The sequence below is a fragment of the Corvus brachyrhynchos genome, unplaced genomic scaffold (assembly GCF_000691975.1).
Source record: "Corvus brachyrhynchos isolate BGI_N302 unplaced genomic scaffold, ASM69197v1 scaffold70, whole genome shotgun sequence".
In the NCBI taxonomy this organism is placed as follows: Eukaryota; Metazoa; Chordata; class Aves; order Passeriformes; family Corvidae; genus Corvus; species Corvus brachyrhynchos.
The window spans coordinates 5,979,889-5,998,873 of record NW_008236217.1 but is presented as its reverse complement, the minus strand read 5'-3'; the positions used below and the strand labels follow the sequence as shown (position 1 = coordinate 5,998,873).

The 18,985-nt window shown below is 37.9% G+C and overlaps 1 protein-coding gene across 2 annotated transcripts; it reads right to left on the bottom strand.

Annotated features, from left to right (window-relative positions):
• Positions 1–2,356: 2,356 nt before the first annotated feature.
• Positions 2,357–18,367, bottom strand: SFT2D1 (SFT2 domain containing 1). 2 transcript variants are annotated; one of them, XR_001865762.1, is made up of 8 exons: positions 16,701–16,769; positions 15,346–15,432; positions 13,485–13,567; positions 10,003–10,084; positions 7,571–7,606; positions 6,758–6,816; positions 5,386–5,415; positions 2,357–3,070 (listed from the first exon to the last, which is right to left on the bottom strand). XR_001865762.1 is itself a non-coding variant. In XM_008643317.2 (8 exons), exons 1-8 carry the CDS (start codon positions 18,350–18,352, stop codon positions 3,031–3,033), a joined length of 444 nt encoding a protein of 147 aa, XP_008641539.2. In that variant the 5' UTR covers positions 18,353–18,367; the 3' UTR covers positions 2,357–3,030. The 2 variants fall into 2 exon arrangements, 1 of the variants encoding a protein (XP_008641539.2); XM_008643317.2 differs by lacking the exon at positions 16,701–16,769 and adding an exon at positions 18,326–18,367.
• Positions 18,368–18,985: the final 618 nt, after the last annotated feature.

The window sequence follows — 18,985 nt, the reverse complement described above, 5'->3', positions numbered from 1 at the left end:
AATGCGAGCTCGCTCCGCGCCGACAGCCGCCGATTTTCTCTCTCGCTAACCCGTCCCCCTTCCCGCCCTTCGCCCGCCCCGGGAACACCCTTCCCCAGCGCGGGGTGGGCATGCGGGCGGGGACGGGGGTCGTGCCGGGACGGCCGCCCTCCCGAATGAGCCGCACTGGTCGGGCGCGATGCGGCGCTACTCCGGCGCCTTTTCCCGGTCCTCTCCCGCCCAGCCCAAAGCAGAGCCGAAGTAAAGACGGATATGGCGGGGCTTACGCCCCGAGGGCAAACAGGCTCTAAATTCATCTCGAAGTCTTCAAGCGTCCAAGCGTGAAAAGGCAGTATTTTAAAATTGTGTTAAATTCTCTTGCCATCTTAAAAACATGAATGATACCTTGAGCTCCTTGATTCCTTGAAATATCGTGAATAAGGGCAGGCAGACAGGACAAGAGACAGACACAGTCAGACCTAGGGCCGACTCAGACTTTGTGGACAAGCGGTGCCTGGCTTGGTAATGAAGAGCATTATCCAGAGATCTTTCTAGCCTCAATGCCTTCTGTGACAGAGGTAAAGCACATCCCCCGTTGGGTTTTTGTTTGGGTTTTTTGTTTTATTTTAGGGGGTTTGTGTTTTGTTTGTTTGGGGTTTAGTTTTTTGTGATGTACGAGGCAACAATTTCCTACCTTTTCAAGTACCCTAGCCAACAACAGAGGTTTGGAGAGGTTTCACAGAGCAGTAATAAGTAAACATATATTTCCAATGGATCCAAGATTATTACCACCACTCCAAAATTTAGTCTTAGAAGCCACAGCATAGAATTCCTGCAGCATTTACTTCAAAGTACTGTTTTAACTAGGATACCAAAACTTTATCAAAAGATGGGTAGCATGTATGCAATCCACAGGGTCTGAGATTTTCACACCTATCGTTCCACACTACCATAATGGGTATTACTACTGTACTGTGAAGATTCCCCAGCTGTGAGCTCTTGGAATACTGAGACACAGTAAACAAAGACAGGATGTGAAGGAACAAAAGATACAGACAAAACAACACAAGACTGTGTGCTCTGTATCGATGGAGGAAGTAAATCCTTAAATGTTCAGGAGAGAAAAAAACCAAATAAGAAGGCACATGGTCTGGCATAACAGACTAAAGTGCATATAAAAGCATACCAGTACATGGAACTTTTGGCTCTTCAACCCATTCTCTCCTGGTGACCTAAGTGTTAACAGATGATTGGTAACTTCATCATTTACCATAGTGGATAAATAAATTAAAAAATTTTGAATAACCAATGCCATTCTAATTAAAGACTACAGTGAAGGTGATTGTGTACCACCAGATGGGCAAAACCAGCTCTGGAGCAAACGAAGGCCTGGCCCTGAAGCACCAGTGGTATGGGATCTCCCCACGATCAGCTGAGATCAGCAACAGCAAATACGGAAGGGGCAGTCACTTTCAGGACAACATCCACCACCGCCTAAGCACATCCTACTTCATCTTCAAAGCAAGCTGAAAACTAAAAGGAACTAAAATTTCACCCAAGGGTGCCCCAGCACTCAAGGGCTGTGGGCAGAGCTGGAACAGCCGTCACTACATCCCACAGCATTAGTGAGCCCAAGAGCCTGCTGTGGGGCCAGGACTACCTGGCCCCCTATGACCAGGAGGGACAATGCCTCCCTGGCAATTTATTGTTACTAATTAGTTAAAAGGTGTGGCTTAGTTGGAAGTCTAGCTGCAAAATAATGCAATCACCCTGTACACAGCTTCCTCAAAAGTGGTTGCTATGTTTTGCAACATACACTGAGATTGAACAGGAACATACTGTACCTCAATTTGTCTCTTTAGCCTGAACCCTGAATACTAAAAAGACTGGGGTTTTCCCCTTCCTGACACTGCAGATCACGTCTCTCAAAGCCATTCCTTCTTCTATATTTGTGGATTAACAGAAAAAAAAATCCAAACCAACTCAGTTTTGAACATACATAATTAAGCACATCCATCCTGTGCAAAAAAAAACCCCTCCTGCAATATAATATCAACCATCAAACATTAAAGATTTAACTTTGCTCCAGAATAACTGGATAGTTCTTAGTTGAAAAAATTAGAAATGAGAACCTCTTACTGAAGCCAGACAAAGCGTTAGAGTACTTCACTTCAATCTATTACCAGAGTAAGTCAGAATGAACAGTTTGTCTAAATACTAAAAACAAAGAACCTTTAAAGTCACTTCTGCAAATCTATGCAGCAAATTTGGATATAGTAATATACATATCCCCCTTTTTATGCTTTCATATTTATTCAAGTGTAATGCTGAAATTTTCAGCTCTCTATAGCCGATTCCTAAATAAAAATGTATTAGGCACTTTTAAAATGAATTTATTTCAAAAGTCTCATTTATACATTAGCCATAAGTTCTTTTAGTAAAAAGTATTTAGGTATGAAAGTTTTTTTTTTTTTTAAATCATTTAAAATACAACTTTTTAATAAAATCCAACAGGTTTTAAACATACCTTTCACATTCTCATTAAGTTCTTTCCATAAGGCACATGTATAGGCATTTCAAAGGAGCAGTTAATTACAACTTTCCAAATCTTTACAACGTTTATAAAACGCTCTCTTTGGAAAAGCATACAATGGATAACATACAAACATCAATGGCACATTGCAAATTTTAGACAGAACTATAAATGAAATCTTTATGCATACCCAGACCTTGGTGACTTACCTCCACTGGGGAATAAACCGTTACTGGATACAAAGTAGTGTTACGACTACTCTGCATAAAGTATTTAAATGTACTTTTTTGTTAAAAAAAAAAAAAGCCTGGAAGTTCCAGGGTAAACACAAATAATTCTTGAAATTTATGTTAAAATCTGTTTCTAGTAAAAACTATTTAATCTCCCAAGTGCAAAAGGCAAGGAAAATACTAAATTGCTACTGGGTATTTCAGAAGTGGAAAAGTAGAGTTCTCTGAGCAAAATTTACAGAGGAAAAAAGTTGCCTTTTAAAGCGGATAGTGGTTCCGGGTTTTAATTTACCCTAGACAGGATGAGAAGCATTTAATCACAGCATCCCTTTAAAAAAGAAAAAAGGAAAAAAAAAGTCAGTGAGGATATTTGTTATTTTGTTTCTATGCATCTAAACCATTAACTATTTACAATTATAAACATGGCAGAAACTAAAGACAGATAGCAATAGTTTATCACATGCAGGATCTGTGTGTGAGTGGCTCTACCAAACCAGCTAAAGCCCAGGCTCCAGCCCGGTCTGTACCGAGGTTCTTCCAGGCTGTTTGCATTGCAGCCCATGCTGAAATGCAGACACAGTGCTGGGAACTGCTCTGCAGCACGTGGGAGGCTGAGCAAAGGGCAGAGCCCGACTGCGCAAGGGCTGCCCAGCAAGGGCACAGCTGAGGAGCGCCCAATCCACAGCAAGGCACAGCTGCCAGGACTCCAAGCCACATCGGAGTTGGATAAAGCACAGGCTGAAGGGTTAAAGTGTGCACTGACAGTGCAGGATGGAGAGAGATGATTCAGCCCTAAGGTTTGGAAGATCTGGAGGGTTCTTTTTTTTCAATCAACAATAAACTGTTTTCTGTTCTCTGATTGTTACACTCAGATCACTCACTTTAGTCTCCTTTATTTTAACTTTTCCCAGAAAAGTAACAACTTACTAAGGAGTGGAATTTGTATTCTGTTGCTAGTCAGTTTCAAAAAAAGAAGAAACATACTATCATCACTCCTTAAAGTCACTAAGCTGTATGCATTTTGGTTTTGTTGCATTTGTTGTTGTTTTCATTTGGGTCTGGTTTGGTGGGGCTTTTTGTTGCCACGCCAACTGGAGAGCTACCATTAACTAAAGAAAACAAACAGAAACCAACAACCTCCACCCCAATAAACCCACGAACAAGTAAATTGTTCTGAAGAGCAAACCATGAATGGAGTTAAACCAAGGAGTGGTAATTTTTTGAAATCAAGAGAAATGCATACTTCAAACAATGACATAATACTATTCTCTGGCACTCAGCACGGTTTAAATCACTGTTCCCATAAGAAAGGCAGCCTATACAACATATTTATGATACCACTCCACATAAGCAAATAACTCAGTAATCCCTAAAGAAATCACAGTGTTACCAAAACCAGTCTATATAAAATTCAGTTCTTTGGCTCTTAAAATCTAATAGATAGATAAACCCAAAGAAATTAACTGGTGCATATAACCTCATGTTTTTCTCCCCAGAACTTAGAAGTACTGTTGGTAGGGAAGAAAATGTCAGAGAGACCAGAAGCTCAATGTGCTTTCTCTACAGAGCAGACCATTAAAATAAAAGAGAAAAAAAAAGGAATGAACCTACTGAGACTGTCTCCTGGCCACAAGAATTCAGAATACTACTTTTGACTGGGTCAGCTTGAGTTGTCAGAAATAGCAAAATGACGGTTTGAAGCCTGAGTTCAGTTCTTTGATTCACTGTAATTATCAACTACTATCTTTGAAAAAAATCCTTCCTAGATGAAATCTGAAGCTTTAAAAAAACACAGTACAGGTGTTTTGGCAATGCTACAGGAAAATACCAGCTGAAACAGGTAGACATTACTTTGAATTCTTTTTCCCCACACTTCTACTACAGAAAACCTCACTATATTGAAGTGCTTAATTCTTTCAAAAAAAAAAAAAAAAAAAAAAAAAAAAAAAAAAAAAAAAAAAAAAAAAAAAAAAAAAAAAAAAAAAAAAAAAAAAAAAAAAAAATTGTTTAAAAAAAAAAAAAAAAAAAAAAAAAAACAAAACAAAAAAAAACACTTCTGGAAAGACCAAACAGCATTTTACATGAATCACAGAAAAAACAGATTTTTACATTTGATTACTTGCATGTGTTTTCACTATGTGTTTGGTCTGCTTTCATTCGCTTTTTGTACACACAAGAATGAAAGGGAAGAGAGAAGCTTGCCAGAATGAAAATAAAGACAAAGCATTGCTTTTGCCCCTTCTAAAAATGATGGAGGAATTCGGAAATAGGAACAGAAGCTGCCACTATGTTGTTTGTTTGCTTTTAATTAGGACCTCAGATCCATAAGCTACCTTTAATTTTAGTTACAGAAAAGTCACTATTGCATCACTATATTGCTAAATCATTGAAGAATTTAAACAAAACTTTGATATATTTCCAGTGATGGAAACTAGAGAAAAATTTATTACACAGAATTACTATGTATTGTACTTCTATTTAAAACTTATATTAAGCATGACTTTTAAGTTCAGCTATGCCATTTTCTAAAAATTAAAAGAAAGGGAGGATGTTATATTTTTCCAGACACATAAAGTATTTCCCCTCCCGCCAGCATAAAGGTAGCTGACTTTTGTTAAGATGGAAATTATTATGCAGACTCACCTTGCAAAAGGAATATAAGACAGACTATACCTGAAAAAAAGAGGAAAAAAAGTATATTTGCAGAGCGTTCAAGTCTCTCCTAGAACCAAATTATTTCACTTTAGCCCAGCATTAATAAAAGCAATCTGTTGTAACAAAATTTTAAACAAGGTTACCTATTCAATTTAATGCTTATCTGAGAAAAGATGACATGTTTGGACAAGAACTAAACATATTGACAAGGACTTGGTAGTTTACTTTTTCCTTGTTTGGTTGGGTTTTCTTCTCTTTTTTTTATGTAGTTCATAACTTCTATTGCACATGAACTTAAAAAAAAAACCCCTGACTTAATATTGCCAAATCCAAAAGGAACAGAGATTTATTTTTCCAGTTTAAAAGACAATCTAAATTACTACGCAAACATACATCTAATCATATTATATATGTAACTAAATACAGATACATGCTATAGTTTAAATAATATTCCACAATTCTGACACTCAGACAGCTGACAAATCTATTATTCTCTGAAAACTGCTTCTCACAAGCCTCCAGGCAGTGTTCTGTTCTCATGCCCAGCCTGATCAAACCCTAGGACTCTTTAACAAATGTGAACTGTCTGCTGCAAACACGTGCAGCACAGTCTGAGCTAGCGGTCTTCCCTCTCTCTAGCACCATGCCCAGCAGTCCCTGTCCTAAACAAATAGTTCCTTGTCCTCAGACCCACGTGCAGTATAGACTGTGTATTCAGGGCAAGGTCAAACAAGAACTGTGGTCACCTTGGGTTGCCTGAGAGCTAGCACCAAGTAATTCACCTGAGACAAGGACACAAAGCGTGTATCTCTGAGGAGAAAGCAGTAACTTCCAGAACTTCTGCCAGGCTTGCAAGCATTCACCTGACTGCACCCACACACTGCCAAACCCAGCCCCTGAGCACACTCATGGTCATCACAGTACCTGCTGCACTAAATTCACCCTCTCACATCCACCCACTCTTTACCCAGTGCCACTGTATATTCCCAGGGCAGGACGTACCCTAGGAAAATGTTTTTTAGTTTCTTTCACTTCAAAAATGAAAAATTAGTTAGAATTCAAAAAAGAGGAGATTATACTGTTACTTTCACAACACAGAAAAAGCATGAAAATTTTTTTGCATATATATTCCTTTCGTATGGCTTCAGATAAGTTCACACATTGCAGAATATACTTCAAATTACCATTTTTGCAAGACGATTGAATATAGATTTTGCTGGAGTTACACAACCTAGCTGAGAAAAACAGATTGAGGCTAGCATTTGGGCACACTTATATGTGAATCATATATATATAGGTTTATAATCATGCGGGTGTAGGGGCAGAGAGAAGAAATTAAAAGGAATTTTAAGAATCTTACCAGGTCATTGCCAAGAACTGCAATATGCAGAATAACATCGCCAAACCTTTTTTGTTCCACTAAGTAAAAATAAAGCAAATACTGCAAGTTAGTTCATTTTGCACCACCCCAGTCTATACTGTAAACAATTGGCACAGTCTGTTAAATCAAAAATTGAGTTAACTGACATTGCCTACATTTCCTTCTCTGAATTTGTTATTTCTTTCCCAACAACTCTCCATTAATTTTATCCATCACTCCATTAGCATCATGCTATGAAAACCTTTTCTAGCTTTGAAAACACCTAACAACACCAGTGTTAACACTCACTCACATCACTGTACTTCTGCAAATATGGAAGTTCATTCCAGTGACATAATTACTTCTACAGAATGTAACTACAGACAGTTTTCAACCAAGATGCTTGAAGATACTTCTGGGTTTTTTCCGTTGTCTTAACCAGCTTAATACTCTGTATCCATGGCTTCTAAAGATGACTACACACTCTCTGATATTTTCTGACAAAAGTATGCACCACTGAAACAGTATTTTAACTTGCTTTTCTTTAGTTTTTATTCTAGAGGTCTGCAGACTGAACCTGATGCTCTAGATTTTGCATACTGATCTACATCACATGCAGGTGGAAGGATGCACTTGCTTTACAGCCAGCAGGCTCATCGCTCCACCTAAGCTCAACCACAGCCAACAACAAAATCACCACACACAACGAGCTCACCTTTCCTCCACAACTGAACTGTATCTTAAAGCTACAATACAATTAATGTACTAATGAAGTTAGATTGCTTTTTAGAGGAGAAAAGTACTCTCACTTACCCAGAATACAGCACACAGAGTCAATATTAGGCAAAGCTGGGGTGAGGAGAGAAAAAAAAAAGGATGAATACTACAAATAAACAACAAAGCAAGTACAGTAACTGATTCAATGTTTTCGGTGGGCAATCAGCATTTGAAAATTAACTTATGAAACAAGCAGAGCCAAAGGCTGTTGTACAGTGACTATATGATGAACTCCATGTAAAGTGGTGTATTCACGGCCAGAAGGGCTGAGACAAGTCTTAGAAGAAAGACAAGTCAGGAGTTGACCTCAGGAATCAGAAGGAGTATAGCCTGGTGTGTGCACCCTTACGTGTTGGTTCTGTTAAGAGGTGGGCTTAGATGACAAAGCTTTATTGAAAGGAATCAAATAGTCTGGTAACTGCTACTCTCTTATTCCACTACATACTATCATTTTAACCTAGTATTTGTAACACCTGTCTCTCACAAGAAATATGTGTGCACCGCTAGGAACAACCCCTTATTAAAAACAACCATTCTCAATTACTGTATCTGGCAAATACAGGCTATGCCTCATCTGCCAGTGCTTTTTCATCTTCTGACAGTAATGAAGAGTCTGCTACGGAGCAGCTGCCTCAGGTACAATGAAAAAGCTCACAGGAAGCTTTGTTCAAAGTGCTTTAACACTTTGGATGGAACATTACTAAGATATGGTTTACTATGCCAAATAATCACACCATTTTGCAAGCTTAACCATCAGTTAGAACTTTTCCACTAAATCTTATCTGGCTTCTTCCATTTGTCATTACACATAGTAGAAAACAGAACAAAACTACAAGTTAATTTTCGCTTGAAAAAAAATTTGTTGGTGTTTTATTGAAAGGAATAAAAATAACAGACTCTTTGGAAATTTTCCAAACATGTTTGTGACTCCTCAACTGCCTACAATTCTAGTTTTGTGTTACGATGGGGATTAAAACAGCCAAATTCATCCAAAGTTTTCAAAACTTTTAATTTTCCAGTTCTTCTCTGTTTTACTGAAATTTCCATACTAAAAGCCTTAGCTCTCATCCAATGTTCATGTTCACCATTAGATGAAACCTTTCATTCTCTCTTTTCCCAACTTTGTTGGTAGCCTGGTCTGCACAGGTAGGTCTGTGATGTTTGCCCTGCTCTGTTCTCTTTCCATTTCCCTGATGTGTCTTGTTTTTACAGCCTTCAAAGCGAGTTCTTTTCTTTGTCACCATGTCTGAGCATGGTGGATGACAGGATCATCAGAGCAAAATGATTTTTGTGCCTGCTGTTTTAAGTGTCTGGCTTAGGCTCTCAGTTTCACTGGAAAAAGCCCACAGCTGTAAACTGTTGGAGAATTCATGCTCAGCAAATACAGACTCTATGAGAACTGGAGATATTCTTGCACAATTTTAATTCAGGCCTACAAAACATTAACTTCCTGGGACTTGTAACTTGGTATGAGTTGTAAATAATGACAGAACAACAAAAAAACCACCACTAAAACAACACAAAACAAACCTCTTGAACAAAACTTGGAGTCTAAGCAATGACCAAGTGACTTCCCCAAAAGATATGGGCAAATGTAAGCTTCTTAAACAAGATTATAACTTTTTTTTTAATGTGGGTGTGTTAGAGGAAGAACATACAACCCCCATATGACAGCCATCCAGAAGAATTTATGAAGACATTCTTACCCACTAATCGACTAGAAAAACAAATTATATGATAGGGAGAATAGGAAAGCCAACTACACTTCAAAATTAAAAGTTGAAACAAATCAGTAGGAACAAGAGAGAAAAGCATAAAACAGAGAAGGAGCAAGGGGACAAAGTTGTTTTAACTACCTAATATAGACCTTTGGGATAGGAATTCTGATATTGGAGAGAAGGTTTTTTTCCATCCTCCTGGAAGAAATAATGATGGTCATGGAAGTAAAGGAGCCAGGGATGTCACAATGGAGCATCTCAAAGCCGAACATGTGGCCTCCCAGACTTTGGGGAAATAAATTAATTTTCTTCATTGCTTTGAAGATTCTGAACCACTGACCTTTACAGACCAAGCTGCAGCCAACAAACAACTGTCAAGCTACAATTAGTGACCACTGACTTTTCACAGTAGCTAAAAAATCTCTCACCTTGTTCTTCAAGAAAATATTTTAGAAAATAAATTAAAAATAATTAACCTGGTATTAGCATTTACTAAGAAATATTTAGTAAAGAACATTTTACTCCAAATGATTAATTTAAAAATCATAAACAACAAAAACACACATATTCATAGAAAGGAGGTAGATGCTCTTTGTGACATACAAAGCTAAACAATTTGATGGTCATTTCTCAACAGAATGAAGAGGTAGACTGAGAAGTAACCTCCCTTTAGAAAAGCATTAAATTTAGCTTTGAGGCTAATGGAAAATACATTTTTTTAATAAAAGGAAACAAAACCAGTATATTTACCAACATCACAATTGTAGCTACTAATCGTTTTGGATCAAACATTGCTTTCAGTTGCTTCAGTGGTCCCATCAGGAAACATGTACTAATAGGAGAAAAAAACCAAAACAAATTGTAAATCACTTTCAAATAACTCTTTCTAAAAGACAGTAGGTAATTAACCAGTTTTCCAACAGATAGATGACTACAAAGACTTTAAAAAAAGATATTTCAGTGCTTAGCAACAGAGATTCACTAGAACAGAAGGTGAAATACTCCATGAATTTAGCCCTGGAAACAGTTTATGAGTCACCCTTGGTCACGAAATTCTTTCCAAAATATTACCATAGTAAAAAAAAGTAACAGGCAAATACAAGAACACTTATATTGGTTGAGATAAGAGAGGATAGAGAGTGTGACAAGGATATACTTAAGAAATAACAGAAGAGCATAGAAGCAAATCAGTTTTCATGAACTCTTTCATTGAATAAGAAGAAAAACATTTCCACTAATAATTTGTTTGATGGTGCTGAATGCCATTTATAAATAAAGACAATTAAGGAAGCAGTGCAGTTACAGTTAAATTTAAATCATATTAAGAGACACGAAATGGGAGGAGATTAAACAATGACTATAAGTAGCTCTACATGAATTTAGAGATGGGTGGGTAGTTAAAGATGTTTTGATTGTTATTTTAAGATGGCAAGCACCAAAATACATAGAAAAAAAAAGATGAGAAAACTCAACTGCAGAAGTAAATGAGATCATATCCAAGGTTTGAGGAAAGATAATGGGAGCAAATATAGTGGTTAGAGCTTTTTACATTACCAAAACAAAACATTCTGCTATAAGTATAGCAAGAGGGTTATCAAGTTGAAGTCTAGTGAATTTTTTGTTGAAGCTGTTATTTATAACAACTGACTTGCCAAAATAATGTCAAGATTACAAAGACCAACCTGCTGTATAAAATTCTTGTTTCCCAATAGATTTTTTTTTACTCGGGCAGAATGCAAGTAGCTACAATCAAGATTACAGGGAAGCTCTACCTCTTTTAGTCAAACTCAGCAAGCAAAAAGGCAGGAAAAAGTTCAGTAGTTTGTATTAATCTTCCTACTTTTTTCTACTCTTAACTACAGTAGCAGTTAAGTAGTTAACTTGAAGGGAGAATGAAACCATCAGCACCACCACACGCTGTACCTTCTCATGCAAAGAAATGCCATCTGAACTAAGATTTCACAACCTCAGGAGTAATTCTCTGGCTCAAATATTTGAGATGAGTCTCTTCCTTGTCATTCTGCTTTGTAGAAAACACAACAATTTAATGAGTTAAAATGCCTGTAATCTTGTGGTAGTCTGAATGCTTTACTACAGAGCAGAAAACCTAGTTTAACTCCTTTTCTAGTCATTCAGTTTTATATGAAATGAAGCAGGGAACAGATTGATAGAGTTTCCTCCTGAAACCAATAATAAGCCTCCTAAGATAGAAGAAATATGGGAATCCACATTCCAAGCAGTAAATAGAGCTCTATCTTCCACATCCAAATGTTCTCCTACCAGCAACTTTGCACATGTATCTCCTTCATTTTTTTTAATCTTATGTAGACAAACCCCAAATGTCCATATTAAATGGAAAAAAGTTTTCACAATTCGATAGGAAAAGTTTTGAATTAACTGCAATCCAAACTAAATTCTTCTCAGTATTTTTTCATCTTGTCTGCTGGGCCATAAAATTAAATTAAGACAAAAAAAAAGGGGCTGTGAAGAACTAGGAGAAAATATCAGTTAGCTAGTAGAAGAATACAGATGAAGAAAATATGGTGGTAAAAAGCAGTTAAGTTTAGGCCACAGGAAATAAGCAGAAAAAATACAGAAAGCAAAATGCATTGTTTGTAATCTGATTGGCATTGAGAAGACCGACACCACATGAGTTTCTCCAGAGATGAGAAGAGATTCCATAGGGAGCAGAAAGAAAGGCTGGGAAAAAATTCTAGACACCCTCCAGTTAAACAGAATAATTCTTTTAGACACACCACATTCTGTAGGAGATACACTCATCATCCCTGAGGATAATCAAGTAAGTACCATTGTTTTCATGTGCATGGTTAGAAAATGACAGTAAAAACAAGCTAGAGGGGACTGAACAGGCTAGTAAGAGTTTGCATCTTTGGTTTAAATACAGACTTGCAAATGAGCCTAGAAAAGTTTAAATCTGCTTGTCAATTTGGGACTTCATTGTCATCTCCTACTGTTCTTAGAACACACTTGCCTGTTGTTTATATCTCAAAGGACTACTGAAGGAAAAAGGGGCCTCTTTTCTCTTCTAATCTTAGCTGGAGTCCAGACTAAAGTTTTCTAGCATTCTCCTAAAAGAAATACTAGTCTGTAAAAACTTTCCTCTTAACTCAATTAGACTCGATTAGTAGTAAGTTTCTAAAATGCTCATTTAATTTTAAGAAGTGAAAACACACTCAAAGTACCAGGTAAAAACAAAACAACCAAAAAACCTTACTCCAAACCAACAACAAAGAATAAAGAGTAAGATAAGGGAGAGAAAGGCAAACACTTAGCCTTGCCTATCTCCACTATCAACTTTTTGTCTTGTTTTAGTATGAGATGGAATAGTTCTACAACTGAGACTCAATGTCAGTATAGAAATTATTGTCTCCTAACAAATTTGTTGAGGAAAAGCAGTACACTTTCATGTTTCTCTAACGCTTACGTCACATTACCTGAGTTTCAACAGATTAACAACACTTTGACTCAAGAATTAAGTCACTTGAGTGAAGTCATAGAGTCCATGAAAGTCAAGACCACACTCCGTGGGGTTTGAGTCCCATGACCATGCCTCAACTACTCTAAGATAATAAGAGGAGGACAAACAGAAACTGAAAATACCTTATGGACATTAAGTTGTTTCTTATGCGTCTTTCAAACTGTGAAAGGAAAGTTTTCAATTTTAAGAGGCCCTCTTCTGCAAATTATTTCAGGACTGTTATGTGAAACACTTCAAAGAACCAAACAGAGAGTTTAAAAACACACTACGAACCAATTTTAGATTCTGCCTTCAGCCTTACAGTCAAAACAAGGATTTCCTGAACGTTTCCTTTTTGAAAGAGTTTTCTTGGAAACAGGATGATCTCTCTGTTAAAAACAAAAAGCTCCTTCCAGTAACAAGGAATCCACACAGTGGGCAGACTACCAGTTTGCTCCTGAAGCTGAAGTACTTACATACCTGGCAGAAGGATTTAGCTGTAAAAAGTAAAAAACATTCAGCTAGCAATTTGTTACTCATACTTTAGATAGCAGTTGTGATGTGTCCGCAAAGAGGCGTGTAAGATAACTGATATACAACAAAACTGTAAAACAAACAAGTTTTTGTTATTAGCATTTCAATATGAAACAATGTTGTTTATATGCGACATAGACAGCACTCTAAAATAAAAGCAAATGGAAATGTAGCTGAAAAGGAGGGTACTTTTCTAATAACAATAACTAAGAAATCATACCTGGCTAGTGCAGCAATATTTCCCAGGGTGTAGAACACTGCAAAAAGTTTGATCCCCTTTGGGAGCCATAGCAATGCTGTTCCCTATAAAAGACAGGTTATTGGTATGTTTGCAATCAGTTAAGTCAATTTATTTAGATTTTTATAGTCTATAAATACAACTCATACTGCAAAGAGCATCATTCTGACATATACTAGCAGAGCACACTGCTCTCAGAGTTGCAGCTGTCACTACCCAGAACACTTCTATTGCCACCTGCTGGCAGACAATGTGTTGGTTTACTGTAGTTCCAGATATTTTTACAACTAGGCAATGTTTTTTACTGTTCATATTCTATTCACAACACTTTTGCTTTTGTTACAATGCCTCACTGTACATCCTACACCTCTGCACACAAGATAAAATGTCATAAAGCTGCACTAATATTCACCATCTCCTTTCTCCTCCAATCAACCATTTGGACTCGCAGTCTAAATACACACTGAGGCTGAACAGAAACATTTCAGAACTCTTACTTCCAGATATCTCTTCCCTCCGCTAAACTTAAAAAAATCCAAAGCCTTCTGCTGATCACAGCTACCTATGATGATCAGGGAGAAAAGGAATCATAGCATGGTTTGGACTGGAAGGGACCTCAAAGATCACCTAGATCCAACCGCCACTGCCATGGGCAGGGGCACCTCCCACTAGACCAGGCGGCTCACAGCCCCATTCAGCCTGGCTTTGAACATTACCAGGGATGGGGCATCCACAACTTCTCTGGACAACCTGTTCTACTGCCTCACAATAAAGAATTTCTTCCATATATCTAACTTAAATTTTCCTGTTTTCAATTTGTACCCGTTATCCCTTGTCCTATCACTACGGCTCCTGATGAAGAGCCCCTTCCGGGCTTCCCTGTAGGTCTCCTTTAGATACTGGAAGGCTGCTATGAGGTCTCCATACAACCTTCTGTTCTACAGGCTGTACAGACCCAACATTCTCAGCCTGTCAGAGCCTAAATAGAGCCTCAACTAGAAGCAAAACAAACTGTGATCTGCACACTGTCCTGAAAAAACCCAACCAAACAAAAAAGCAACTGCATTCTACTCAATTGCAATTTCAGTGGAAATCTGTGGTAAAAGGAAAAGAGGAAGAAAGACAGAGGGAGGACAGGAAGGGGAGAGATAAGGGGGAGGAAGGAAAAGAGGGAGGACTTCCCCCATGTTTTTTCACCTTCTTCTGGGAATTTCCATGCAGCTGAAAAACTGCTTTCTAGTGCAAGTTACCTGTGCCTGATTTTGACAGACCCAAGCAATTAAGAGATCTCAACTCTTAACTGCAGGCTGGAGACTCCTCCCAGCCCCTAAAGTTCAGGAATGAACAAATGATTTGCTGACTGTAAAACCAGCAGGAGTGCAGCAGGTTTTTCAAGTGTCAACACACAACCACAGTCATCACCTTGATTTGTTGAGTGTGACATGCTACACATGTGGTTTCTTCAGCTTTTAAAAACCTTTCAAGCTTCCCCCCTCTTTTATCCCTTTATTAGAGAGAATAAAAGTAAAATGGGTACACACCTCTTTCCTAATACACAAATTACAAAAAATAGGGTATATTTTGTCAGTGTTCAAGCCTTTTAGTAAGAAAATGTATTATGCTACAATAAAAATGCTCTCTTCTGTAGTTGGAAGAAAAATAGCCAAAATCATAATTTAGAGATCAACAGCCAATTATACATTTAATGTCCACTTAAATAAATGCATACAAAATTTAGAATACAGGATAAAGCAAACACAGAATCACATAGAAAGTAGGAATATGAATGAGGTTCAGCTGTAGAACAGTAATAAAGCACAAGGAAAAAAATAACTTTACTTACAAGAAAAGAACACAAAATGCCAGCAACAAAGCATATGCCAAACCATCTGACTCGAGTACCAAAGCTGAGTGTTGAGGCATCAAGGACCTTAATAGGAAGAGAGGAAGAAGAGGCATTACAAACCCAGTTTTGAACAATCTAAAGAACGTTTTTTTTCTTTACCACCAAACTCCTGAATTTCAAACAAAATAATTTTTTAGCTGGAAATAATTATTCTACCTTGCTTAAGAGTCGCTTGTGTATTAATTCTTTCATATTACAAAATTATATTATCAATTTGGAACACGTGGAAACATATTTACAAACAAAGAAAAAAGACAAAATCCATAAAGGCATATCCTGGCATGCGAGCAATTGCTGCTTCACTTTCAAACAGATTTTCTTATTACCACACAATTGAAAATAGTCAGAATTGTACCAAATCAAAAGAATGAGTGGACCTCCTAGCAATCTGCAGAGGAATTAATCTATTTGTGCAACACCGTAGGTTCCTATAGACATTACCACCTTTTCCTGTTACTAAGAGGATCCCTTGTACATATTAATGCCAGTATCCACTGCAAGCATTACAACTGCAATTACTGCTCCTTACAGGGTGAGGGTGTAGGCAGATCAACACAGCTTGTCTCACCAGACTAGGATAACTTGCTGAAAGGGAATATTTCACTTCCTGCTTCTCCAGAGTGACTCCAGAACATAATGAGCTGAGCTACCTGACACAACTCATGACAAGAGAACAGAATTAAGTGTTCCTTCTATTCTGATGACCTTGCTAAGGAGCCAAGCCAGCTCTGCAAGCTGTCAGAAAAGCAGCAGGGGTGATGTAAGGAAAGAGGCAGGGCCATGTATCTGGCAGAAAGGCTCCTTTCAGCAGAAGTGATTTGTTAGATGTCCTCAGCTCATCTCCACCCATGCTGTAAGAACAATGAATTTCAGTTTACTCCCGGTCACTACAATTAAATGTACTTTCTATTCTAAACCGGCCTATTAAGTGAAGTGTTGCTTCAGCTTACATAAAATTACTTTAAAAACCAACTTTCCTATTTGTTTAGATGTCACAGGCAAATTTGCTCTCTTGTTATCGAGTCAACAGGTATTTTAATCAAGTCTTATTAACCAAATATACATGATAGGCCTTTCCCAGCCAATGAATATGGTATTTCTTCTTATCTCTTGAGAAAATTCTCTTTCAGGCAGTGGTCAATGAACCAAGGAAATCTGTTACTGCTTAGAACAATTTCACATCTCTACAAATGAAGAAACTATATCTAGTTTAATAAAAAAGTGCTGCACGCATGCTCACATACAGGTGCTGTGATGACAGAACTTCTCAAAGCTCAGAAGATGCAGCTTACCTTGTTAGGTCTGACACTTTATCCTTATGTATGCATTAAAGAAACAGACAAAAACAGTAACTGAACAATGGCTAAGTATTTTAAATCATATTTGACATAGTCCTGAATGCCTGCGCATTTAAGAGTAGGAATAGCTGGTAGGACACAGCTGAAGATACCCATTTCAATCATGCCTTTAGTTACACCTATTCATGCAACTAATCATAAGCATGCAAACACAAAAAAAGAGTAAAAATTCTTTCCATCCATGTTCAGAAATGAAGTGTAGATAGGCCATACTATCAGTAAACCCAACACACACATTTCAGATTGCCTAGAAAACAGGGAAAGGATGAAGACCAATAATTTATTCAGGTGCATCAGGCTCATTGCTGCCACTTACTGCTCTTCTAATCTTAATATCTGACAGTGCTCCTGAAGTGACTACCAGGACATTTCATTCTTCAAATAAATTTGAAAATAGCTTTATCTTCATTTAAATCCCTAACAGTTAAGAGGTGAAAAAATAAAAACAAACCAAAAAAAAAAAAACAGCACAAGAACTAAGAGAACCACACAAAGGCTTGGAGCAAAAAAATGCCACAAACCCCAAAAAGTTAGATACATTTTATGGATTTAACTCTTAAAAACTTCGATTGACAATATATCCACATGAACTACAGGAAGAAAATGAAGGCTCATCCTCCAACCATTCCAGGTGATGTCACCATTTATATTGTCAAGCTGAACCTATTTAATGCAATGTTTGAAATCCAAAAACTGGGGATCTGGTAATGCATTTTCTTAGTCCCTGATACCTAAGGGGACTGAGGGAGACCTTATTGCAGTCTACAGCTTCCTTATGAGGGGAAGCAGAGGGGAAGACACTGATCCCTTCTCTGTGGTGACCAGAGTCAGGACCCGAGGGAACAGCAGAAACTGTTACAGGAGGTTTAGGCTGGATATCAGGAAAAGGTTCTTCACCCAGAGGGCGGCTGGGCACTGGAACAGGCTCCCCAGGGCAGTGGTCACAGCACCAGCCTGAGAGAGCTCAAGAAGCATTTGGACAATGCTCTCAGGCACATGGTGTGGCTCTTAGGGATGGTGCTGTGCCTCTTGGGGATGGTGCTGGGCAGGGCCAGGAACCGGACTCGATGGTCCTTGTGGGTCCCTTCCTATCTACAACTTACACCTTTTGGGTTTCATGGAATCAATGGGACTCATTACCTTTCCAAGACGCCTGTTTCAACCCTGCGGTGAAGCACCTTGCTGCAAAAGTTGAGTTACAGATACACAGTTCAACTGAGTAAACCACAGCTTGTGCTAAAATGCCAGGCTCACTCCAGAAGCTGAAGACCTGACACCGCACATATCCTGCCACACGTGCTGCAGGCAGTAATTCCTATACTAGGGGCCATGAGACATCCTGAAGTAACAACTTAGGTTCTTAGGGACTATGAACCCTAAAAAAAAGTACATCTAAACTACCCTTGCAAAAAAAGCAGGAAACAACGTAAAGGTGATAAAGATTTTTTTGTGCGATTTTTTTTTTTGCTAATCCCAGATTTCAGACAAAAAGAGTTGGCATTGCAGTCTATGATATTTTCATTAGCAAAAGCTTTTATTTAGGAGACTGAAAAAATTACCAGGCATGTTCCACATCTGTAGTTCATGTGGAGGACTACACAGTAGTGGTGGCAAGGGAGTTCCTGCAAAACATACCCTTCTTCCTATATGGTTTATCAGCTTGTTTCTAACAAGAAAAAGAAAAATTAAACTGAAATCAACAAAAGGAAATCCTTAGTTTTTTAGTGCTAAACTTTAATGCCAAATTCCTGGGCAAGAAGCAAAGCTTTTTATTCACAGGATATTTCAAGCAAATACTATATAAAATAAGTGACTGGAATCTGGAAGGGGGACTTTCTGAAACATAAGGAACAGTCTTGCAATAGTCTGATACACAAGTTGGAAGTGCCAGTAACAGCATCATTGCTGAACAGTTTGCAATGGACACACAACAAACAATATGAATGATAATCCACAAGGCTGCTTTTGATGAAAAATATTTCTTGTAGCTCTGAACATTCACCTAGGCTCCCCCCACATATTAATGATCTTATAACAGCTTTCCATGTAGGCAAACAGAGAAACATAACCACTTTGTTTTACTATTCTAGAAGCTAACAATTACACCTTTTCTCAATGCTAAATATGCAAGTAATGGAGAAAATTCAAAGAGACACTGAGTAAATTTGCAGAATTGAGTTTCTAAGCCACAAAGAAAAAAATATTTATAGAGATATATT

Excerpts from the sequence above, each read along its gene's own strand:
- SFT2D1 (XM_008643317.2), bottom strand. The coding sequence starts at position 18,352 with ATGAACTACAGATGTGGAACATGCCTG. Across the intron at positions 7,607-10,002 it reads TAGCTACAATTGTGATGTTG|CTTTGCCTAATATTGACTCT; the intron begins GTAAATATACTG and ends TCCTCACCCCAG. Across the intron at positions 5,416-6,757 it reads CAGTTCTTGGCAATGACCTG|GTATAGTCTGTCTTATATTC; the intron begins GTAAGATTCTTA and ends TCTTTTTTTCAG.